This window comes from Musa acuminata, chromosome BXJ3-10, assembly GCF_036884655.1.
Source record: "Musa acuminata AAA Group cultivar baxijiao chromosome BXJ3-10, Cavendish_Baxijiao_AAA, whole genome shotgun sequence".
Lineage (NCBI taxonomy): Eukaryota > Viridiplantae > Streptophyta > Magnoliopsida > Zingiberales > Musaceae > Musa > Musa acuminata.
In genome coordinates, this window is record NC_088358.1 from 33419731 (window position 1) to 33446052 (window position 26322).

General features: G+C 39.8%; 1 protein-coding gene across 2 annotated transcripts; it reads right to left on the minus strand.

The window, feature by feature from the left end:
* Positions 1 to 788: 788 nt before the first annotated feature.
* Positions 789 to 26322, minus strand: LOC135651811 (probable histone acetyltransferase HAC-like 1). Of its 2 annotated transcripts, none has more exons than XM_065172257.1 (17): positions 25839 to 26322; positions 24932 to 25282; positions 22940 to 23051; positions 22381 to 22696; positions 21819 to 22298; positions 19826 to 21606; positions 11175 to 11471; positions 10795 to 11070; positions 8656 to 8784; positions 8299 to 8499; positions 7976 to 8118; positions 7573 to 7885; positions 7219 to 7358; positions 4646 to 4724; positions 4089 to 4478; positions 1514 to 1731; positions 789 to 1406 (listed from the first exon to the last, which is right to left on the minus strand). In XM_065172257.1, exons 2-17 carry the CDS (start codon positions 25111 to 25113, stop codon positions 1292 to 1294), a joined length of 5172 nt encoding a protein of 1723 aa, XP_065028329.1. In that variant the 5' UTR covers positions 25114 to 25282; positions 25839 to 26322; the 3' UTR covers positions 789 to 1291. The 2 variants fall into 2 exon arrangements, with proteins under 2 accessions (XP_065028329.1, XP_065028328.1); XM_065172256.1 differs by having other exon boundaries at positions 21819 to 22304.

Sequence of the window (26322 nt, forward strand, 5' to 3'; positions counted from 1 at the left end):
GCGACATGAATGACGTGCGACCAACTATTAACGTCAATGGATATCACTCCCTTACTCTCTATGAAAGCAAAAACTAAAACACAAAGGAGACCGTCAGAGGTGTTTCTCAGTAATCCTCGTCAAATGGGGTGTTCGTGAGAGCTTTCACAGTTCTACGTCTCTAGTATGATCGTGCGAGATGTGGAGAAAGATGAGGATGTGCAAATGGAGGGGAGTGATGTCCAGTAGCAGGGAAGTGACGTGTAATTGGATGAAAGGCGTCTCCTGGCTGAGTGATGCCTGACAGGGGAGGGAGTGATGTTGGTGGAGTAGAGGAGGCACCTGATGGAGGAGAAGCGGCGTTTCACAAGGCGATGCTCGATTGTGCTGTGCTTCTAATAAGAGGTGATGTAAATATGTAATATTTCCACATGCAAGTTCTGATGTACTAATACTTTCTTTTGACTTCAATTTTTTTAAGCTAATAATTAAATTCGATAAAATTAATAATTTAATTATTCCATCGGGGTTAGATTGTGACAATTGATGAAACTGATGACCTATTGCCACCACATCCACATCGAATATAGTCAGAATCACACCGATTAAAAGTGGGTGAACTTTCGGACATGCAATCTCGCAGTACGTCTCTTTATTTACTGTTTCACCTTTGAATGTGCATCCACAAGTGAGAGAATATATATATATATATATATATATATATATATATATATATATATATATATATATATATATATATATGAATGAATGAATGAATGACAGTGCATGAATTTTTCTGGACAACACTGTAAAAGAGAGGACAGAGAGCTTCCTACTTATTTGAAGTGTGTCACGTAGCAATAAACATATTCTACAAAATGGACAAGGGCTAAACAAGCGCAATAGCCGGTCCAACCCCATTCCTCCCTAACCCTTCCAAGTTGGAACACAAATAAAAAAGGGAAATAAAACTGATTAGGAAACTAAGAATTGATGAATTACATAACATAGATGATACAACCACCATCCATGGATGATGAACCACTGCATGACAAAGAGAACCACCACCTCCAGCTGGTTCGTATCGATGGATAACTCAGCAGGTCAGCGGGATTTGGTTATCGACACCATGTGGAAGTCGGACGTTCATGTTCCATTGCATGTCCAACCATTGATTTGTAGAAGAAGCCTTATAAGGATCTGCTAACGACCACTGGCTGCGTACTTGAATGGCGTGCACTTGTGGCATGGAGGGTACAATCTCCTGTTTTTTTCCCTTGGCTAATAAATAACATTGTCACGGTTTGGTTTGTTATCCGGTATCTGCAGCAACCTCAGCAGCACGCTGTCTCATCATCTCCATCACTGCAGCCCTCCGCCGGGAATCAGATTGCTGCTGCAATCTCCTCAAGTGTTCTTTCAGATCTCTGGACAAACAAAAAACCAAACAAGGTTAATCCGCCATTTATGGCAATATGGCAAAACAATCATAAAGAAATCAATAAGCACAACATTTACGGAGTAAACAAAACACCTGCATCGTGGTACACTGCACTCTGATTCTTTACAAGCACGGGAATGTATTTGGAGGAGATACCATATCTTCTTACACAGAACACATCCTCCTGATGCACGCGTCCTGCATTGTATACCATGGCGGAAAAGGCCTTTAACTTTACGGCAGTTAGGATACTGGCACTGAGGAGAGCGACACTGTGAAGCATGGACCAATAGATCTAGCATTTTCCGAAGCTGCAGAATATAAGAAATTGAGTGAGCACATAATAGCGAAAAATTATATTTGCCGAATAGTGCAAAACATTTTAGACTTGAACAAAACAACAGAGAACTTAATAAATAGTTTAAGCCCAGTGTTAGATCTAATATTATACCAAAAGATTTGATGTCAAAGCAGCAAAATCAATTGCATTTTAAGTGATATTTTATTTTGTTCATAATCTTTTGCACCAACACCTGAGAACCTAAAATTTAGCTTTTAAAAAATTGCAAGATTTTTTTTTTGGGTTAATATAAGGAATTATAAGCATCAAGGTTCGCAATACCATACTGTACCAGTATTTTGACCTGGGCTCGGTACCGGTATGGTACGGTACACCGAGCGATACACCCAGGTGTGCCGAGTACTATAGTACTGCTACAGTGCTACAGTAGATTGTTACAGTGCTACAGTGCACTCGGACCGGTAACAAACGGTCCGCGTACCGGCAACTGGTCGGACCAGTACGTACCGCCCGTATCAGGCGGTACAATTCGGTACTGCAGACCCTGATAAGCATATCACATGATGCACCAACAACATTAGCATCACTAGAAGCAAAATATATGGAAAAAAAACTATCGACCCAGACTAGCGAACAAGTTAAAGCAGCAACTAACAGACCACTAACTTTGCTAAGAATTTGGCCAACATTAATAGTACAAGTGGCCTTTAGATTCCAAGAAAATACCTTGCCAACATGATCTGATTTTTATTACAGGGTAATCATAACTTATAAAGGGAAGCAGATATGTGGATCGTGATGTCTTTAGAAACAAATATGAAAGAAACTACCTCTTTCAGAAACAAAGTCTATTTGTACATGCGCGTACACAAAATGTGGTTACTAATGTGCAAATATTGGATCATGAAATTATGTATATGAATATCGCACATGGATACAATTATAGTATTATATACTAAATTAAAGGTCTGTAATGATGATGAAAGAATCTAACAAGTGCTCAGAATGCTCCTAAAAGATATTACAAATTATATAATTTCTCCAATGAATGAATATACAGAAAGCAAGGAACATTTGTGGGGCCCATCAATGCTTATTTACAACTCTGTTTGATCGTGCTATTTATGGCAGATTAAACTACTTAAATAGCGACACAAACATGATCTCTTAATTCCTAGGCTAATTTCTTTTACAAGTGCAGTGTCAAATAGGCAAGCTAATGCATTGATGGCTTTTGAGTTCCGAGGATGAACCAAAATTAGGATGGCAAAATAGACTACTTATGAGTCCTACATTACCTGAGAAGTTGTGCAACTGCATATGTATGATTCATTATAATGAAATAAATTTTTTTCACACATTTTGTTTACAGTGTGCAGGTAAATACATATATATATATATATATATATATATATACCAAAAACCTCCTTGCAACCACACTGAATCAAAGACCTTTTTTTGTTAAGACATGACTCATTTATTAACACAGGAGTATCGTAAATGGATTTGTACATGTTTAAAAATAATTTTTACCATGAAAAGCTCCTTTGAAAGAATCTCACAGGAAGAGCCATGTCTCAATTGGCATTGTGAGTTTATTTAACAATTTATTTCTCACAATTATTTTCAGGTGCATCGACAAACTCTTTCCTCATTGTGGATGATGTTATGTTGCAGTTGCATAGAAATAATAAGAATTCTTATTCTGTTCTGTTCCTAACAGGGATAAGCTGGTCATATTTAGATCTAATATATTCAGACAAATGAATTTTTTATCAACATATTTAAAAGGAAAAAAAAACTTGGCATTAGAGAATTATAGACACAACTCGCCTAATTATAAAAACAAGCTACATTAGGTAAATTAGTTCCAGATTAGATTTTCCACTGGTGACTAGTGATCTGCAAGATTTAGGCCAACAATTGTAATATTATTGTCTAATAATTGCTTTCCATTTGAATGTCTTTAAAGGATAGAGTTTCATTAGTTCTTATGATTTACATAAAAGAATATGCAGCCTATAATTCTTAAGTAGCATAAGTTATGTTGCATATGCACTTCTGCCAGAGTATATAAAAGAAGCAATAATGCAACTAAAACTAATGGCAATTCCTCATCATGCAAATTTGCACATTATCAGACTTAGTATATAACTAAATCTTTTATCAACAAAAAAAACTAATTCAGGCTCTGAATTCTGCCACAAAACTGTTCTAAAAAAGCAACATAATAAAATAATGTCTGAAAAAATTCATCTCCAAAAGAAAAAGAAATAAGAGCATAACAATGACTATGAATTAAACATGATAACATGCTTGAGGAGTCAACACCTAAATCAGGTACAGATTTTTAATCAACGAAGTTACCTGTAAGACTCGTTTTGCCCGAGCTTCTTTATTTTGTGCATCACGATCAGCTGTTGATGGATGATTGGTCAACATATGAGGATGATCAATACCACCTTTCTGATAACAAGCATTGCACACATCAAAATCAGGACAAGTTTCACAACGCCAGCCCTGACCAGCTTCAATATCATGATGGCAGACATTGCATGTGGTTACAAATGCAGGGGCAGTAGGATTATGGAGGTGGTATAAGACCATCATCGATGAATGCTTGGCACGACGTAGAGTATCATATTGATAATGATTTCCCTGACAAAGACTCAGAAATGCCTGCCTGGTGTCAAAAAATTCACTTTCTAGGATATCATCTTTGTCCTTTGTATCATGAGGGACATCATTATTTTCAACCTACAGGGTACATGCGTTAGCAATCAAAGTCTGTGGTAAAATAAACAAAAAAACACAATCATGCAAACTCATCCACAAGCATATATATTTTTATGGAAATGCACACACAACCATAAGAAGATAATATTTTGAAATCACTCAGAATGAATTTTGTTAGGATAACTTACTGGATATAGCATATGCTTTTCCCTGCTATTAGTAGGATGCCTATCCCTTTCATCAACACTTTGTTCTGCTTCATGACACCTACAAGCCAATAGAAACAAATCAATTCCAGACTCCAATATTTTCAGCTCCTTTTTTAGAACTACATATGAACGAGCAACTTCAATCCATAACAAGTTCATTCAGAGCAACTTGTTACCACTATGGGGAGACTACTAATAAAATAGTTCAAAGTAATGGCTGAAAAACTTCAATCTGATACCATTAAATTTTATGAGTATCATTTGTTTTAACCACTCTAATTTTGTAAAATTATACTCACATTAATGTAAAAAACTGCTTGCTAAATAGACTTCATTTTCTCAATTTCTTTTTTCATTTTCTTTTATCCTTTCTTCAGCAAATGAAACAGTTTCTTCTCATGCTATTACGAAATCATATATCCTTTATCAATAGTAAAAAAAAATCATATGGACCTTCAATACCATTCTCAAGGTTGAAAAGATTATGTGATGTATGAGATCTCATTACTCATTACACCATAAAGTATCCACCAATAACTGACTATATGAATGATTATTTTCCAAGCATTGGAACAAAACCCAGAAGCAACACGTAGAGAATGGTATATTAAGCAAGTGAAAATCAATAGAGGAAAAGAAAAAGATACTGGGCCAAGGAAACTTGAACAACTAACTTCTTTGAACAATGCATACAACTTTTTTCTGCCCTGCTTAACAGTCTTCATAGAAATAAATTCTAAAATGTCCTCATGGTGTTCCAGATAAGGCTCTTTCTTAGGGAAAGGGTGGCAAACAAAAATCTCCTTTCTAACTTTTCTCACTGCATCCACTGGCCATGATATCTATCGCACACATATAACTCAAAAGAGAATCACAAGCCAATATGTACAATCCTCTTTAACACCAACAAAAAATGGAAGTATTTGGCAAGACTTTGTAGTTTGTAGTACAAAATCAGTCTTAACCCGTACTCAAGATAGGCATTCTTTAACTACCTCTGTACAATGGAATTTCAGACAATCTAAACCAAGCTATCTGTAGTCCCAAAGTAAATTGAATTAAATAATTTTCACTTGGAAGCTATTAGTCTCCATTGTTCTCTAATGGTAACATAAATCTTCCAATAGCTAATGGAACCTGAAAACTTGATGATGCAGATCTTATCCTACCCGGATCCCAGATTGGCAGAAACCTAGTTCACATAACATCCCACCTGGAAGGAAATAACTCATTTAGCTAATTTTGTAATTTCCAACAGTTTGGTAGAGTCTGATTCAATGTTGGACTATCAACAGCAAACTATCTGAATGAGAATATAAAGAGGCATTAATTACAAGAGCTAAGAAATTCACTTCAAAAGAGGTTGCTTTTAAGAGAAGACGAGGGCAGCAAAAGAACTTTAGAAGGACAGGCAGACTTTTACATCCCTAGGCCTCATACTGGTGCAGGAGCCTCATGCACTTGGCTGCACGCTACTGAGAGGATATAAGTTATTTAGGTCAATTTTGAAGTCTCCAGCAGTTTGAAAGTATCAATCAGATTACAAATTGAAGGATTACCAACTCAACCACGAGCATATTAAGAGTCACTGAAAATATGATACAACCGTAAGTGTCGTTAGGTCTGGATGAAAAGCCTAATGGCAGTAAAATGGCTTCTAAAAGATAACCACAGACCTTATTTTAAGGAACAGCAACACCATACAAAATTAGGAGCATTAATTAGGCATAATGATGTTTGATAGATTAACTTAATTTCAAATCTATAATTTTCAAAACTGCTAGCCTATCATAAGCTATTAGGTGAAGGACAGAAGAGGAAAGTATAATTCTCTTTCCAAGGAAATGAAATGATCATGACTAACAAGCAATCAACTCTAGAATAAGTACCAAGAAGATGAGTATCATTTTCTAATTAGAACCAGATTATTCAATAAATAGTATAACAGTTGCAAGAACACAATTCCTATAACTGTTTAGGTGCTGTTTAACTCATTTGTTTACCTGTTGACTCAACCTTTTCTTTCCTGTAGAGATTTAAAAATTAGCCAATGATTCAAGAGATGAGACATGAAGTAAAAAAAAGTAACAAGAGCCCTCATAAACACTGCCCCTTATGTTGCCAGAAAGAAGAAAAAACCCTACACATGTATTGAGGAAAAGAACATGAATAAAGATTCAATACTAGCATTGAAAAGTGCCATTCATAGAAAGATTCAATAGTTCTGTAACAAAATTCCAATTTGTCAAGCATTTTATGTTTTCAATTGAAAATTTTAGTATAAAATGGCATTCATGATGTTAGCATACCAACCGGCAACAGATGACCATAACAGTCATACAGTACTTGCAGTAACTAATATGGAGATTGCTAATCCATATTAGACATAGGAGAATTTATGTGAAACCCCCTATTATCACCTATATTTCATAAATTGCTACTACCTCTATGAAGTAAGGCAATCACTTTATGCTTTTTTTTCTCCTTTTGTTTTGATGATATATTAATTAGTCCAAAAATATAAAAGTGCAGCCTTGGAGAATAATACTTACTTATCACAAAGTTGAAAGTTTTTGCACTGGTTGCAAACCCATCGCGTTCCGGATACCATAAGTATGCAACAATGTGTGCAAGCATGCTGCAAATGGACCATAATAAAATCTTCCTTCATAGGGCAGATGGTTTCACCAAGCTGTGTAAGAAGAAAAAAAATGCAGAATAATATTTAGATTACTGGACATGATAACTTCAACAGAAAATTCTGAAAATAATTATGTAAATAAGAAACAAGCAAGATTCATGATCGAAAACCCAACCAGGATTTTATAAGATGATCGTAAGACGATGATATGAACATGAAATCCTCAGTTACGAAATGATGGAAGGCCTGAGTAGAAGAAAAATACCTTTTGCATCAACAAAGCATCCTTAGAGGCATTTCCGGAAAGATCAGTTTGACCGGCAGCTTTTAAAGCTCTTTTTGTAATAGTCATTTTGGTTTTTCCCCTCTTCAGTTGTTTTTTACCATCTTCCTCTTGGCGAAGCTGGTAAATCATATCCTCAGCTGCACCAGGCCAATAATCTCCATCGAAGTAGGGCAAACGAGCTGCAGTTACTTTAGCCTTGCACTCCCCCATAGTTATAAAGAAATGATCATATAAGTTAGTCAGGTCAACAACAATATTCTCCTTGGCAGCTTTTCGAAGCATAGTTAAGTACCTGGTAAAGGTGAAAAACAAATAATGCAAATGCAACCAATAACAATAGCGAAAGGGAAAAAGAAACGACATGAAAGCCTTCAAGCTTTACCACTCCCTGAGTTTGTCAGATTTTGGGGTCTTCTGAATTTCAGGATGGCAATACAGTATGTAGTCTTCGCCCCTCAAAGGAGGACAGGCCCAAATATAACAGCTGGTGAACCCCCGTTTCTTGCAATATTCAAGATATCCAATCTGAAACATATAAATAAAAACAAGTTATCGCTCATAGGTTGAAACAAAGAAGACCTGAAGTATTTCATGCCATTATTGTTTTTGTAGAAAAAGCGTGTGATCATCAATAAAGGACTGAAACAAATTATTCTGAATAATATTTAGAACATAAAAGATAGAAAGATAATAAGGTCAAAGTACCAGAATTTCATGATAAACAAAAGTACGTAAAGCTTCCCCAGTCACTGTTTTGATCTCAGGCCTGAAGTACTTTACAGAATCTAAATATGAGAGATAGACACGCCGCTGGTTGGGGAAAGAGCATTCAGAACCAAATTCTTGAACATACATCCCAAATAGGCATACTTCTACCCCTTCTATCTTCTGAAACAACAATACAGCCTGGAAAAAGCATATTTTAGGTTAAATACACCAATTTCATCATAGACTTGAGCTACCTTTTGATATATTTTATGATGTATGGTGAAACTTTTTCTTCAGCATAGGACAACAAGAAGCATAAATTTCAGTGGCTTATCAAGTATGAAACTTTTGTACCTTGGACTTGTAAGGAAACTCTTTAGGGTAATTTTCCTCCTGAAATATCTCTAGAAACCGCTGCTTTACTTCCAATTTTTTGTCAACAGATGATACTACTCTGACTACAAGCCCTTCAGCCCCTGGTACCTGAAATATGGAAAAGAAGTAATAATTTAGAATTTTCAACTACAATGAATAAGAATTAACCATCTTCAGTAAGAGAAAAAAACAATATTAAAAGGAGAGGAAAGCACGAAAAGAATTTCTTTCTTATCACTTAACAGGAATGTACATGAAACATAATGACAAGGCTAAAAACGAGAAGTTCATATCAAAGTTTTAAAAGCCAATAGAACCCATAATCAACTCATGTTTACCAGTCTGATTAGGTACCATATTAAAACATATAGCTCAATAGCAGCACATATCAGTTCATTTTGAATTTTGAATTATTTTATATTGCTGTCCTGCCCTAAACACCAGCAGTATACCAGACTGATAAACTACCAAAACTAGTATTGGACCAATATTTAAATCCTTTTTTTCCAAGAACCAAATACTAAATTTGCTCTTAGATCTTAGGATAAGAGTAAATCATCTGGGAAAAACTCTCCTAACATGGGTAATATTTAGTTCAAATAAACACTAAAACCATGAGCATATTTAGGAAATCCATCATCCTCGTTGTAAAAAACTGAACCTACAGAAATATAATGATATATGCTTGTATGAAGTAGCTCATGAATCACTCAAATGTGACACCTGAAAATACTCAGTTATATAAGGGAAGGAAAATCATGATTTCTGTATCTGACAAAAAAGGTGAAATAAAACTCAAAGATTAGCCAATTGATCCAGAAACATGTAGGCCAAGGATTAGTGTCAAACTGGAGGCAGCTCTCTTCATAGTTAATAGCTTGGCATGTCAACAAGTCAAACTGTCAATATTTTCAGATTTAAGAAATGGGTACAAAAGACTTAATAAGACCAACAGAGTCTGCAACACCAGATAATATTGATTGGGTCTTGGTCCATGGTAAGACTATTTAATGGGTTCTGATGGAAACAATATTTTCAGCATACATGGGTACGTTTGCATGAGTTAAACCCCCTAGACTATGCAGTCCTGTGGACAGTATTTGTAGGATGGGCATGCATAGCTTAGGTCTAGGATGGGTCCTTGTTCAAACACCAGTTAGTTAGGCCTTCCATATATGATTATATTTGGAGTGTCTTTTCAATGTTCTTTGACAAGTGTTATCTAATGTCTTGGTGTTGATTTTATTTTACATAACCAGTTGATAGTTTAGATAGACTTAGTTTTTACTAGTATATATCAGATATAACTCTGATTTAAGTCTAAATAAAATAAGATATCATCATTTTATCTAGATTCCTAATTCATGCCTTGTCAAGTTGATTAGCAAAGAGTTTAACAAGGTAAAAGGTAAACCAAAAAACACTCCGGTCACACTGCTGACCTTTTATTCTGCTCATATATAATGTATGACAGGAACAAATGAAAATTCCAGTGAAGATTTTAGCCAATGTGCATTGCATGTGTAAAAAAGAAACTATTATAGAGTAGTGGTTTGTCTGTGGATGGACAGTAGGCAAAGAAAGAACATGGTATGGATATCAGAAATCAGACTTATCATGATAGAATATGATGGCTTCACCAGAAGCTTTAACACAAAAAAGCAGACTTATAATAGATGGTCTCTGAAATGTTGAACTACAGGTCCAGAATATCTTAAGGTTCAATCAGAGTAATTACTTGCTTTATCTACCTGGAAAATAGGACATGAGCTATATCTGCCAATTATATCTGACATTAAACATTGAAATCCCATCAGAAATAAAGGAAGGATTAATAGAAGAAAAGATGCAATCGTAACAGAAGAGAAAAGGAACCTGGCCACTGGCCAAATGTAACTCAACTGCTACAAACAAATTTATCAATTAATAATGCCACAGAAGTCTAAATAAATGGAGGTTGTTACTTTGGACCATTTATAAGTTGAACACCGGCATAAGTATTAACGAAGTTTTCAGTTGTAGTTCCTTGAATATATATCTTTCATGCTCCTCAGAAGTTTAGATCAAACAGAAATTTGTAGAATTGAAACGGAAATGCAAAACAAATATCTCACTCACCTCATCAAAATTTTTCCCGAGATGCCTGGATCTCTCTTGCCTCTCTTGCTTAAGCCGTCTAAAAAGTCGTCGTTCTATGTGATCACTGAGAATAGTTTTTGGCAAATCTTTTGCACCAAGAACAGCACTCTGAGGCAAAGGCTTGCGCTCACCTCTTTCTATCTCCTTAACACAACAATTAGGGCAAGTGAATTCTGCTTCTCCATCATTTCTTCGACCATTAAAAAGAGCACATACTTGATGTTGCCAAACTTCACATTTATCACATTGCACCCACTGAAATAGAATGTGGATGGCATATGTTTGAGCATTATGCACAATAGGCTCTAAAACTCAAAAGAAAAAAAGAGAAATCAAGATAACACAAAGAAGAAACACACCCATTCTTCAGTTTCCTCATCATTTCTTTTCTTTTCAAGCTTTGTCTTTAAAAATGTAGATCCTTCAGCTTCTATAGTTTCACCTCGAGCCTCATTATAGCATGGGATACAGAAGTAATGACGGGTTTCACTGCTTCCAATTGTATAATAGAATGCATTTCGTTTTATTCGGGCACCACATGGAGAACAATATATTGGAGGGGGTTCAAAAGTTAGCTTTTCCACTGCACAAAGCTGGCATGAGTTTTCAGTCATCGAACGTTCCCTTGCTTGATTCTTCTCAGCTTTAGCCTTGCTCTGTAAAAACATAAAAAGACAATACTGATTATTTGTCTGATTGAAATAGTGCTAACAATTCCAGATGTGGTTAACTATAATCCGCATGGAAGTTGCTCAACTAGCAATTTCTATAAGCATTGACCAGAATACCTTTGTATTTATGCCTGCAAGAACTTCCATAAGACAGCCATAAAATGTAGAAAAGTGGAGAATGAGAGATTGGGAAGGGATCACAATTTAGACAGTGAGTGATGAAACAGGAAGTTTAGGAAGTACTGTTAAACTTCTGATTTCAACCACATTAGTTCCATAATGATTGCAATTCTCTACTCCAATAAATGAATTATCATTTAAGTCAGGCTGACTCAACCTTACATACATAATCCCCAGGAAATGAATTATCCAATACAAATGCCATGTTGACACGGACTTAGCTGGTTTTGCCTAAGTCGTGCGGCACCCTTGCGCGTCCGTCCGCAAAGGTCAGCCTCCCCGAAGCCTCCCATTGTCCCTTAGGACCAACAAAAGAGAGAACGGGTTAAAGAGAACGCCTCAAACGGGATCCACAAGCAAACATGTCCGAAAAACACTTCATAGACAAAGCAAATTACAAACAGACTTTACAAGCTCTGAACAGTGGCACAACAAAGGGTAAAATGGTCCATTACAGACCGAAAAGCTCTCGAGCGTGTCCACATGACACAACCTTTATTTACAAGCCTAAAGAGGCCACCAACCCAACTAAAATGGGACTATTAAGCCTTCGGCCGCCCCTTTACATTCTGTACAAGGCATGAACATGCCAAAAGACACGGACATACATAAGCATTACATCAAACACCTTGTTTAGAAGTTTGTCCGTGACATTCTCCCCCACTTATCCCTTCGACGTCCTCGTCGAAGCCTTTGTGAACACTGCAACTCTTCGCCTTTGCTGAGTCTTCAATCTTCTGCTTTAGCTGCAATGCGCCTCCTGGCTCCCAGCTGCTCTCCGCTGCTGTTTCTGAGTAGTCGAACCTTTGATCCGCCATGCTGCTTCAACTCACCAATGACTCTTGACTCTGGTGTGGGGTTGGCTGAGTTGTGTTGATCATTGTTGATTCTTACGGATCCCCCAAATGAAGGAAAAAGACCATCCTTACTGCGCCAGTCTCTCAAAATTTCCACATGCTGCTTGAACTGGGTGGATGCTTGTTGGAGCTTTAACGAGCATCGCCTCGCAAACTTCTGAAGTTTTGGGTCCTTCCTCCACAAAATCTGCTCATTGACTCTTCTTTCAGTTAGTTGTCACATCCAAGTAGGTTCGCATCACTTCCGCTTTCGATTGGCATTTCGTTGGGAAATGAAGCGGACAATCTACTCTCAGTAGCACTGATCACCGTTGGTGAGGATTTGACAACTATTGTCTTCCATTATCTTCGAAGGGTCTTTTGAACTTGTGCAGAGCTCCTCTGCTAGATAGATAAGAGAACTGGGGTACTCGGTTTCGCCCATTCTCTTAAGAGTTGAGAAGGCAAAGGTTACTTGACTTCGCCCGCCTCCTCGAGGTTGTACTTCTTGCATCGAGCTGGTTACTGGCCTTCGCCTGCTCTTTGCTCACACTTCTGAAGCACTTGAAGTGTTTGCACTCCTTGCGTTGAGTTAGCTACTGTGATTCACCTTCTCAATGCCATTGAACTTCTGGAATGCAGGAAGTTTTCACCCCAACTTGGAGTAATTCTCTGATAGATGAGGTCGCCTCTGGGATTGTACCGTCTTCTCCATCAACCCTGCTGCCTACTCCACTGAGTAGCAAAGGTACAGCACCACGTACTGCCTGCTTCGTTCCTTGGTCGTGCACTCTTGCATGACCCGAAGTCCTTCACTTACGGCTATCTTGATGAGAAACTTGTTGACACCGGTCTTACGAAGTTTCTTGGCCTCTGCCCTTCAGCCTTGTCTCGGTACTTGGAGATTGCCTCTGCATGCTCCACCTCCTCGGCCCCTTTCACGACCAAGCGCTCTCCCTCCGTGAGAGCAAGGGATCAATGACTTTGACGGAAGTCCCGCCTCTGCGGTACCATGGCGCTGCCATGCCCATGGCCCTACTATCCGTCGCCTCGCATCTACATCCCTTTTCTTCACAATCAGTAGATATGCCTTCGTGACACTCCTCTGAGTCCACCTCCATTCTCACTGATTGCTTGATTTTGGGTAGCTAAGTCCCTCTGGACTTGTCGTCGCTTCCTCGCCCCTTTCGACCTCCTGCTTCAACACCTCTGTGTTCTCCAAGCAGTCTGTTTGGTCGATGGAAATACAGACTACAACTCCCATGTATGGCCTCTGCCATCACATTGTAGGGTTTGCACCGATTCTGTTCTCCTTAGCTTCCTTGGTAGCAACGTTCGCTTACTCGACCTTGTCCTCTGACTTGTCGGGCTCCCTTAAGCGAATATGAGCTCTGGAGCAGTCCAACTCTCCAGCTGCTTCGATCATACCTCTGCATGATCAAGTCCCTCTCATGGGACTCACTGGTACTTGCATTCGAACTTTTCCCTTGGTGGAACCCAGCCCCCATATGCTGATGACCAAGGTTTTCATCCGATGCAAAATTCGGTGCACGCCCGGAAGACCCGCCTCTGCGGTACCATGGCCTTCACTCCTTGAATCCATAGCCCTTCTTGCCGTCGTGTTGTTCACCAAAGCGGAGCTCCCAGTAGCTCCCGATCATACCTCCATATGATCTAGTCCCTCCCGGGACTGTGTCGTGTGTGTCGCATTGCCACGAACTATTCCACCACGATCCGCTGCACCATGTCGCCTCCTGGTGACATCTCCATTGCATTCTGATCCTTGTGGAATAAACTCGAATTGTGAACCCTCCATGTGTGGCCTCTGCCAATACATCGCAGGGTCTCCTCCACCTTCGATTTTGTTCGCTCCTTTGGCAATCGACCTTCATCCACCCACTCTTGGGTCACACCTAGATGAAGCACCGCTCTAGGACAGTCCGTCGCCTAGAAGCTCCCGAAGTCCACCGACTTCGCTGTAAATTGTGCACCATTGCCTGGATCCTGGGCCTCTGCCCCTACCAGCACAATCTCCGCTGCGCACTGCTTCCTTCATGGCAACTTGAATGGCAACACTGTGGCATATTCTTCAAGAGTACCCGCCTCTGCGTCCTCTTGCCCCGTGCTAAGGCCTTCTGAACCCAACTTCGCCTCCGCAAATTGAGTCGCCTTAGTTCCTCCATCAAATGCTCCTCCGAGATAAGGTGCATGTGCCTAGAAGCTCCCTTCGTCTTTGGCACCATGCAAGATGAGTCCGCTCCGTCAGAATGAAGGACCCATGGAACAACATGATCCTACTCTTGCCTCTGCAAGAGTTCATGTCTTTGACCTCTGTCTAAGGAAAGCACTGTGCGTCTGCTCCATGTTCCAACTTCTCTGCTGGCTCCCTTCATGCGGCTTGGGTACTTCACCAAGTTACACCCAAGTTGCTCCGCTCCTCGTTTTTGCATTGAGTCGATGGTGGCCCTCGTGCCCACCATTCCACGGGTCAGCCCTCCCTTGAGTCCGATCTCCACATCGACTCCAAGTGTGCCTTCATTTAAGTTGCTTTGGGTCGCTCCCCCACTTGATCTCGCAATGCATCCACCAATGCATTCTCTCAAGCGAGATCATGCGACGACTCCTCGCCGCTTGCTCAGTCCATCGAGCTTCGTGGAGTTGTTGTTTTGTTGAGGTACTCCTCCTCAACATGTGCAGTCCGTCGCACATGATTCTCCCTCTGGAGAGCCGGGACTTATCCCTCCTGGATAACTATCCCATTTGAGCAACATCTCTCTTCGTTTCGGAGACCACCATCCCCTTGGACTACTCCGATCTGCTGAACAAACTGTGCATTGTTCTGCCTCTTGCAAACGCACTTGCTAGATTGCGCCTCCACGTCAATACAACCACCGCTGCACCCCTCCAGGCCTAGCAACATGCTGAACTCGTTGCACACTTCAACCTCCTCCGGACGTATCCTTCGCATGCCGAAGAGAAAGTTTCAATGCTCCATGGCGCCGAGTCTCGGTCGCCTTGGGATGGCCACGAACAATCCATCGTCCACATACAAGCCCATGCATGAGTACCGAATTCTTCGAGTTAGCAATTCCCCTCACCTCTGTGAGCTTTGCACAACTCTTTCGGTCGCTGAGCAACTCATTCCACTTTGCATGGTCTCGTCCTTTTGCCAAGCGCCTCGCTTGCCTTGAGCACCATCAAGTAAAGTTGTCAACGTTGAGCCGTAGCTCAAACTCAGCCATCCCAACCTTTGTGCGCTCCAGATTCTTCTAAGCTTGCCTGTTCTCGTGGTGCCTCTTGCGCGAAGGGTTGGCCATTCCTCTGAATGCCAATCTCAGATGCCCGCTCCTCTGAGCGACTCTTTTCCCTACATCTCCATGCCCGTTTTCCCTCAAACGGTCGCGCATGTGCTGACTGCCCTCACGCAGCCCCGCTAGGTCCCCCACGTTTGCATGTCAAGTGTTTCTATGAGTGCTTGTCCCGCTCTGATACCATATGACACGGACTTAGCTGGTTTTGCCTAAGTCGTGCGGCACCCTTGCGCGTCCGTCCGCAAAGGTCAGCCTCCCCGAAGCCTCCCATTGTCCCTTAGGACCAACAAAAGAGAGAACGGGTTAAAGAGAACGCCTCAAACGGGATCCACAAGCAAACATGTCCGAAAAAACACTTCATAGACAAAGCAAATTACAAACAGACTTTACAAGCTCTGAACAGTGGCACAACAAAGGGTAAAATGGTCCATTACAGACCGAAAAGCTCTCGAGCGTGTCCACATGACACAACCTTTATTTACAAGCCTAAAGAGGCCACCAACCCAACTAAAATGGGACTATTAAGCCTTCGGCCGCCCCTTTACATTCTGTACAAGGCATGAACATGCCAAAAGACACGGACATACATAAGCATTACATCAAACACCTTGTTTAGAAGTTTGTCCGTGACAATGTGGCATATGGACAATTTCAGAAACACAAAGGAATTACACCTTTAAATGGCTAGTTATGATGTGCAAAAAGATGGATAAGCAGTAACCTCGCCACAGAACTTCCCTAACCTTTTAGAAACCCTTATTTTGGTTGTAAAAGTCTGCATTCTTATATCATCTTTTCCTTTCATTTTCTTTTCTTCATTTGTAGAAATTTTTGAATCTAAAAACTGGATGAAGATAGAAAAATAAGGGGAACCGAAATTGGACAATAGTTAGAAATATGGTATTATATACTACATCAGCTTATATAATGTTGATAAAAAACATTACAGACACAAAAAACATTAGAAGCATCCTTGTGAAACCTGAATTCTATTGAAAAAATGCTAAAAAGAACTAGCTGCCACTCTACAGTTTCATCAAGAATTTTGACACGATTCTTTTTTATACTTAGTAAAAATATAATTTTAGTTTGAAATACAGCCTGTATAGAAGTCACTTGAAAAAGTTATCATGTATATTACAACCTGATATTTAAATAAACATTATTTCATGTGTAGACAAAATGCCTTTCAATTATGTTAACAGACTTTAAATATCAGTTGGATCTGCAGGTTGCACACAATCTACTGACTTGTCTAAAATGACTATAGAACCAAAATATGAATGACATGCATAATCACCAAATACATGAGAAAAATACATCAGTCATTCTTTGCACAAGAATAATAAAGTATCATTAATGGGCTTACCAGATGACCTATTAACGTATGGTCACTATTATCAAGTTCAGCCACTGTCATATTTCCATATTTATGGTAAAAAAAATTGACATACTGAAGGCTGGTGCAAGTATCTTGATCCTATATGAATATTTTTTTCTAGTGCTTTCATCGGAGTATTTCGTACAGAATAGTTATAATACCTCAAGAACTGATGTAGTACATGTCACCAGAGTGACACATACTGCACCAGAAAACAGGGATGCTAATAGGCACTCATGTGCCCACCTAGGCGCCCGAACGAGGCAAGGCTTGAGCGCCTCAATATAACATTGGTGAGTGCCTTGGTTGCCTGGCGCAGCTAATCAAATTCCCAGATTTGATCAGATCCTAGCTTGAGTCAATTGGTTTGATCAAATCATTAAAAGATTTTATAATATTTTGGTTCAAGCCACTTGGTTTGATCAAATCTTTTAATAAAAATATAAAAACACCTCCCCCGGTGTCTAACGAACCCTAATTCTCATCCCTCTCCGCCTTGTTGCATGCAAAGTAACCAGTGACTCACAATCGACATTCGCGCACAAGTAGCTCCCCTCCCCCAGAACAACAATGCCTCCCCTCTCTTGCGAATGATAGCATGGCGATGCCTCCCATCTTGCGGATGACAACACATGGCGATGCCTCCCCTTCAACCAGCAGTACCTCCCTCTCTCTAAGATGTCTCCCCCCTCACCACCTTCGCTCTGTCTCTCTTCCAACGTAGCACCCTATTCTTCTTTCTTTCTTTCGCTACGGTGCAACCCTCCTCTCTTCTCTTTCTCATCAATGCAGGTTCCTCTCTCTCTCTCTCTCTCTCTCTCTCTCTCTCTCTCTCCTGGCGAAGAAAAACCCCTCCCCTATATTCTCGGTCTCTCTCGATGGTGCAGCCCCCCTCTCTTTTCTCTATCTCTCCTGCAGATGCATCCCCCTTCTCGATCTCTCTCTAAGCTGACAGTGTAGCCCCCTCTCTTTCTCTTCCAGCAGCACAACCCCCCCCTCTCTTCCCGCTCTCTCCGTCTCTCTCAATGGTGCAAACCCGCTCTTCTCTCTTCCAACAGTGCAACCCCCGTCTCGCCTCTCTCTTCTCATGGTGCAGCTCCCTCTTCTCTCTCCCAATATCCGGTGGTGCAACCCTCTCTCTCCCTCTCTACTGTGAAGTCGTTAGCCGTGCCCCCTCCCACTGTTGGAGGGGGCACGGCCTCAACCCCCATTCCTCCACTTTCAGACCCATTCCCCTGCTCTCAACCCCCTCCCTTACTCTCCACCACCCACCCGGAGTGTTAGTTCTGTTAATAATAATGTTAATTCTTATTAATAACAATTTACGAATAGTATTAATGTTAATTTTTAATCCTTAATTATATTCTCTATAATTTTTATTTTGACAAGTATCTTGCTTCGCTTAAGCAAGCACCTAGGGCCTCGGGCATTTTAAAATATTGACACTTTTTAGCTCCTAATGCCTTTGATAGCACTGCTCTAAAGGTATTAGTTTGGGCACATGCTTGGGTCAATTGGCCTGTGTCAATTTCAGAATTATATTGTTCCAGAATGGTATTGGCAAATCCCCATGTCATGAAACTAAAATCCTTGATTCATATAAAACATCTGCATCTATCAAAGATGAGAGTTGTGAGCTTTGTCCGACTACAGTTCAAGCATATGCACTGTAATAAGTTGGAATTGGCTTGTGCAACAAATGATCCAAAAGTGATGAAATTTGCCAAGATAATAAAGGAGTGGGAGAATGCAAGTGCCTCAAAGTAAAAAGAACAAGTTTAAATTTATTAGTCAGTGATTCCAAAATTAACCATTCACCTTTTGATAACAAATCCAACATATACAAGATACTTCAGGAATAAATTTTTAAGGAACCTAAGAAAACTGAATGTCAGATGATGTTTGATGGAGTTGCCATGAAAGATCTTTAAAGCACTCAAGATGCACTTATAATCCAACAAGAAAACACATCTAAAGATTGACTAGTGAAAACATAAATTATATCATATATTAATAACTTTGATGAAAGACTAATACATTGGGTGCCCAAGATTCAAGCCATGAACCTCTCTACTTGCAAAAGTAAGACTGTATACATTGAGCCTCCCCAGACCAGGGCAGAGAACTTCTAGGCCGGGTTTTTTATATAAGCCACTAAGCCCAACCTCTTCAATTTCTGAACTGACAATTAAAAGGTTATTTGAGATAGTGAACTATATCACACACATCAAAACCCTGTTAGCCCAGGAATTGTGAACAGAATGTTCAGAAGATCTAAGGCATTTCAGTAGCAATACAAAGATAGAGCAGCTCCTTACTAAAGCATCACATAGTGATAAGGCTGGCACATCAGGTAGAAATAACCTTGTTAACTAAAATAAGGTTAGTAACAAAAAGTGAAGAAAAAAGGATGAATAGTTATCTAGATCAATAATCAGTTACAATAAAAGAGAACATAAGCTTGTCATTACCATAAGGGGACCCAAAAAAAATGGGAATATAATATATATGCTTTGTAGGTTTTGATAATTTCAAAAGTCTTTCAGTTAAAATTTGAAGAAGGAACACAAAAAAAAAATCTTAAGCATGTCAAGCACAAAAAAAAAATCTTAAGCATGTCAAGAACCTAACCTGACCAACCCATTGCCTCAAACCCATTATATGCTCCGTAATCTGTTCCGGAGTGAACAGTTCAATCAATGAAACACCTTTTATCTTTGGCTTCCCTGATTTATTTCCAGTTATTTGATCTGTTGTTTGGTTACCTGGATCTTGCTTGATTTCTATGGTAGACTGATCCAGCATTTTATCAACCACCATATTTTCTTGTTTGACATGAGAGTTGACAGAATTGGAAACACTGGGATCTTTTTCACAGGTTGGCAAGTTCTTATTTTCACTGATATCACTGCCAAAAACTGGTACTTGTTCATGACCAGAGCCAGTAGGTTCATCCATCTTCAAAACAACCTCAGAATTAGCAGATATCATCACAGTTCTGTGTTTGCATTCTAAAGCCTCTGTCTCCTGGAAATCACAGTGCTGGTTCCCTGAAGGCAGACAGACCACAGAAGCTTCAACCTTAGGAAGAAAAGGAGATATATGTTGAACCTTCATGCGCTTGGATGCAGGCTGCCTGTCCCCAGAATCTTCAGTAGGAATTGTATCTGTTCTCATTCCATCAGAATCTGTTTTTATTTCAGTAACCACACTAGTGTCTGACAGAGCACGAGCATGTGCCTTATAATTTGCTGCTATATGATCACGTACTGGAATGCACACTGGACAATCAGCCACTTTGCAATTACGGATATGCCTGACAAGTTTCCTAGATTGGGAACAGCGTGGAAACCTACATTGCTCACTGTTGCAGGCATCCATATGCATAATTAACTCCTGAGCTTTCAAGCAGTTGGATTCTCTACATAGTCCCTTTCTTGATGGACACCTGTGGGCATGATGCAGAAACAACAGCCACCTTATCTGTTTCAAATAGTCTTGTTGCTTTATAGAGTCTTCACGTCCAGAATCTACTTCTCTAGCAGAAACATTAGGTTGCTGAGTGTCATCTTGCCCTGCTATTCTTTGGTTAAGCTCCTCCTGGAGTTGTTGGCATGATTGTTTTTCTGGCATCTGTGCTTGCTTTAGTGGTTGCGGATGCCATTGAAATTGCAGAAGTTCATCTTCTTGCAATTCACTGGATATGTGACCAATGTTCTCCGAAAATCCATCAGACTGCAGGTGCGGATGCAACAATTGCAGTGAACCCTCTGAAACCGAGACATGAAAATCTCGAGGGCTGGGCAAATGGCCAAGAAATTGAGCACTTTTAGCGTGACCTTCGGCAGAAGCATTCTGCTGGTATTGAGTCTGTAAGTCTGGAGGTTGGACATGTCGAGCTGCTGACTGAATCAAAGGCTCAGAACAAGTTACATTAGAATGAGAAGGAACTAGCTGCTCACCAAAATGTGAAGTCGCTGAAGACTTTCTCAAAGAATCATTCATTAGTGCAATTTGTTGGTTTTGCTGCTGTCTCTGTGGCAGCAGATGCTGATTCTGAACAAACTGTGCATAAGTTTGATTGGGCTGCTGTGTCGATTGCTGCATGTGCTGTTGTGATTGCAGTAGTTGTTCCCTCGTAGACTGAGATGACTGGTAATTCATTTTCTCTGAATGATCAAGCAACTGAGGTATTATATTCAGAGGAAGTTGTGTTGACTTGAAACTTGCATTGTAGTTTAGCAACCCTGCATTTGCTCTTAACTTGTGATGCAAATTAACAGAATTCATGTTATTCATAGCAGATAAGCTGGATGAATCAGGTCCATGAAAGGTCTCAGAATGTGTTATATCAGTAGTTCTCACTGTATTACCATCATCAACCACAGGTAATATTTGCTGTGATAATGATGCTGTAGAAAAACAAAGTTAAATCCTCTTAAGTTTGTTACAAATAGAAAACTTAGAAATTAATGATAGACAACGTGAATTTGTATGAAGCTACGAACAAAGATATTCCACTTAAAAACACCATCTGTGAACTGGAATCAACTACATGAACAGAAAATTAGAGAAGAAAATATTCATGAACATCTTAATTTATGCTTAAAGCAGGAAAGATTACTTGGCATCCTTGGTTGATGATGTTGCTGCAAAGGCTTTGGAGAACTAACATAAGGATTCGGAGTCAGGACACCCTCAGATGCTGCAGACCCACTTAGTTGCATGGTGTTTCCAATTAATCCCAATGCACCATTTGCAAGTGCATGTGAGAACCCATAAGGGGAACCCTTGTGCAGAACATTGGACCTCATTCCAGCATTAATTTGAGCACCAAGACTATTGAATATATGGCTGTTTTGACTCACAGCATATTTCTTTTGTTGGAGTGACTGTGGAGCCACAGGAGTCTCAGTGCTAGAAAATCCAGTTCCATTTGAACACTCAGAATTTGCAGATGCTGCCTGTTGACTATTAAGTCCAGGAGTTGGTATCATCTGACTAAATTGTCTCGGTATGCTGGTTGAAGCCACTGAGGACATTATATTACTTCCACCTGAACCAAGACCAAAATTGGCCGACTGGTGCTGGTAACCATTACAAACTGTTCCTACAACAAACATACAATCAATCCACAGCAGTAAACCTTAAATATTAAACAAAGACTAACTATGCCCAAAATTTACCATCGGAGGCATTGAGGGAGGTATTGTTTCCAGCATCAGGTGGACCATTTGCAGTTGATAGTAAGTTTGCCATGTTTGCTTTAGTTTGAGGTGCAACAGCAGTATTCCTGGCAGTAACTGTAGGGTTCTCTAGTTGAACTGAAACTGCAGTATTGGTGCTGCCATTATTTGAAATACCAGGAGTTGGAATCATTGTGCTAACAGCAGAGGAAGGTGTAATATGATGTGACAAGGGTCGACTGTTGTTGAGAACATTCTTTATTATGGAGCACAAACGATGATCAACTGGATCCAAAGCTAAATTCAAATAAACTTCCTGATCACAGGAACACATATGCATTAGATGGACTGTGAAAATTTCAGTAGAGGAATAGAAACAGCCAATTATATCAAAAAACTGTGTTTTATCATAACGAGAACTCCAGAATTGAAGTTTCACGGTAGCACTTTAAGCAAACTATAATTCCCTGGACTTAAATCGAAATAAGATAAAGGATGAAACATTTGAATAAAAGAGTTCTCACATAAATGAAAAGAAACATTGGTAAAAAGTAGTTACCCTTGTAGCAGCTTCCCTGAAAATACGATCTTCCAAACGCCTAACAAGCTCTGGTACTCTACGTACCCACTCTTCAGAATACGCTTGATTTTTTCTTTGAAGAATATTGTAGCTGAAACATCCAAGCAATTAAAATTTTCACAACAAATCAAGAAGCACAAATGTTAATGCTTAGAAAATGTTACATATTTCCAGTACTGACAAAAGAGAAAATAAAGAAAATAAGGACATACATTTTCAGCTTGCAAAGTGAATGAAGCCTACAACTATTAGGAAATATCCTTAGTGCCATAAATACACTAGAATATGATGCTAGGTTATCTTATAAAGAACTAGGTTTCTGTGTTTCATGATAATCTATTCCCTAGTCACTTCACTTTGATGTAAATATTGCCAACATAAGGACCAACACCACTTAAAGTACATATCACAGACTGTAAGGTATGGACAATCACATAATGCACAAATACCACTTTTACAGAAAAGTGCAGATTCCAGAAACAAAGGTGTACCAGGACAAAATGTACAAGTAGAAAAAATATTTGTTGTTTTGTCCTAGTGGTGAAATTCTATATTTCTAAAGGTACAATTGGGACGTCATCTCATCAATTGGAATTACATGTCCAATAGAAGTCCTTAAAAATAAAAGTTACGAAAGAGAAACAAACAAAGGCATACATTCACAAGAGAGACAAAGCCAAATCCATGCATGCATGCATGCAAAGTTTTGATTATGAAAGCATATCAATAGCATCCTTGTCTGCACAATTTGTGAAAGTGTTCCTACACTAATTAGTATAACATTCATGGAAATGAAGCTTCTGTCTCAAGTAACACGACTCTTACATTAACCATCGACGATAAATCAATAACAATGTAATATCACAAGAAACCAACAAAAACTACAGCAGTCAGTAATAAGATTCTAAGGTCAGTTTCTAGTTATAATTAAATATTAGATATATTTATTGCTACAAAGTTCATGACATGCAAATTGTTACTTGGATTTTTGTGAGTATGATGTAGCAACAAATATATGGTGCCATTCAACATGTAAAGAGACAGATGCCTACTTATGAATAATAAAATCCTATCATATGAATGTATTATGGAATTGGCATGAACAAGAAACAAAGTCAACTGGGCAGCGAGATTTATCTTACAGTAATAGCACATATGTTGACACTAGAAGATCATGACAATGTACAGGTCTGTAACTAGCAGACTTCCAACTTAATGCCAATTACCTAGGTCAGACACCAAAAAGGTACCAGTTTGCAACCCCACCCCACCCCCTCTTCCTCTCTTCCCTCCCAAAGAAAAATAAAAACAACATCCACCCCTCATTTTTCTTTACTTTTTCCCTTTTTTTCAGTGGTTGAGATCCCAAAGATGTTGCTCACACACACGATTCAGCAGTTTCATAAGATCATGATGGTGATAAAAAGGTAAGATAAAATGCTGAATTGATATAGGCAACTATGGAGATTCCCACACTAATTACAATATAACGGCAGCATTTTACTTTCGATGGCCCTGTTTTAGCAACTTGCCACCTTGCCATATTGGCTTCTAATCTTGGATGGAAGCAGATAACAGCAGATGAGCAGATTACTGCAGCAGACACAACATGTAAAACTTGGATTGAAGCAGATAAAACATGCGTATAGCAGGATAAACATTGAATATATGGGTTCTTAAATACCCAAGACCTTGAACCAAGGCAAGGGATACCAGCAGCTGAGCTAAGACTGGCTGGTCTTAAGTTAGAATGTCACTGCTTAAGAAATATAACCTAATATCACAACAAGGCATTGAGGAATAATAGTCAGTGCTTTCTTCTAAATCCATCGCCAAAAAATGGATTAGTCTAGGCTTCATCCATCACCTTGAGCCACCAACACAATTGGATGACCATGACTGAGTATGCAAGGTCAAAGTTGACAGAGAGAACTTAAGACATAATAATTAAGTTGCAAAGTGAATACTCACATTTTCTGCTGCATGGTAGCACGACCATTCTGAAGTTCAGAATCCATGGGTCCCGATCCAAGACCCTGCATCTGGGATGCCATAAAATTTCCAATCTGCTGGGAAGGACCTGACACTTGTGTGCTTGATTGGGTAGACATCTGACTGGAGATTTGACCAGTCAAATGAGCATGAGCATTCATTTTCCTCCCTTTTGGATGTCAACACCCAAGTTCCAATCATAACACAACCATTAAACAGGACGAAAGAGCACGGGCTTTTAGCTGAAGATGCAATATTCCCAATGTTTGATAAAAAAAGAAGGCTGCTAGAGACATTTTTGCTCAGGCCATCAAGCTCCTGATAACTGATCTGCATGATGACCAATTTCAGCATGGATCATGCACTAAACAAAGTGAAGGGATGCTAAAAGGCAAGTTGTTTAGCTTCAAAAACATACACGCAACCAAAAAAGCAATAAATCGACTAAATAATAAACACCACAGGTCTTTCTAGTTCTGAAGCGTCTTTGGCGCATTCAGAGCTCACGCCAACACAAGGATTACGATCATAATCCCTTCAACTTTACAACCAACCGCAACACAAGGGAATGAGTTTTGACACCAAGACCAACAGCAATTACGAATCAACAAGCCCTAATTTAAGAATTGAATCCCGACGGCATTGGCTCTGCCGCGAGGACCAGACGCATATGCAGCAAGCAAGACAGACATCATAGGTTTCCGGACGATGAAAGATGACAGAAAATCTCTGGGCTTATCAAAATATCTCTTTTCTCCGTCAAAATAAGACAACAAAGAGACATTAACTACACAATCATGTCGCTGGCCCAAACCCTAGCTACCCCAGCATCGATCAAAATGAAGCTCAATCAACAAACTAATACGAACAATCAAACCCAACTGACCTACGAGGGAGTAGGAGCAAGGAGTCTCAGGCGGGGACGGCGATCACCGGTCGTCGTGTGTCGCGGGGCAGCAGCAGCTGGACGAACTCCGCGAGCAGCGGCGATTAAAGGGGGAAAGCAGGAGGCCCGAAGGTCTGCTTGATCAAAAACCCCCCGACTACCGATCCAAGATCTGTGGAGCGGGACGAATTCGAGCGAACGGGGAGGAATCGAGCAGCTTCCGAATCGAAGCCCCTTGACCGGATACTAATTCCTCCCTTGGAGTCCAATCAATTAATGCGAACCCGGGCGGTGGGCTTCCCCTCTTCCTCCCTCCCTCCTCGATCGATCGACGGATCCGATCTCGTAACAACGCTTCGAGGAAGTCTGGAATTAGAATTTTCTTTAACCCCGATTTGGTGTTCTTTGTTTCCTTTTCTGGTCGTTCGCCCACCGCCGCTTTGAAGCCCGATCGAAGACCCAGGCGATTTCTACAGCCGTCAGT

Bases quoted from the DNA above. Each gene is read 5' to 3' on its own strand.
- LOC135651811 (XM_065172256.1), bottom strand. From the start codon at position 25,113: ATGAATGCTCATGCTCATTTGACTGGTCAAATCTCCAGTCAGATGTCT. The intron at 22,697-22,939 runs GTAACTACTTTT...TCCTGTGATCAG, and splicing joins TCAGGGAAGCTGCTACAAGG to GAAGTTTATTTGAATTTAGC. The intron at 4,479-4,645 runs GTAAGTTATCCT...TGTACCCTGTAG, and splicing joins AAAAGCATATGCTATATCCA to GTTGAAAATAATGATGTCCC.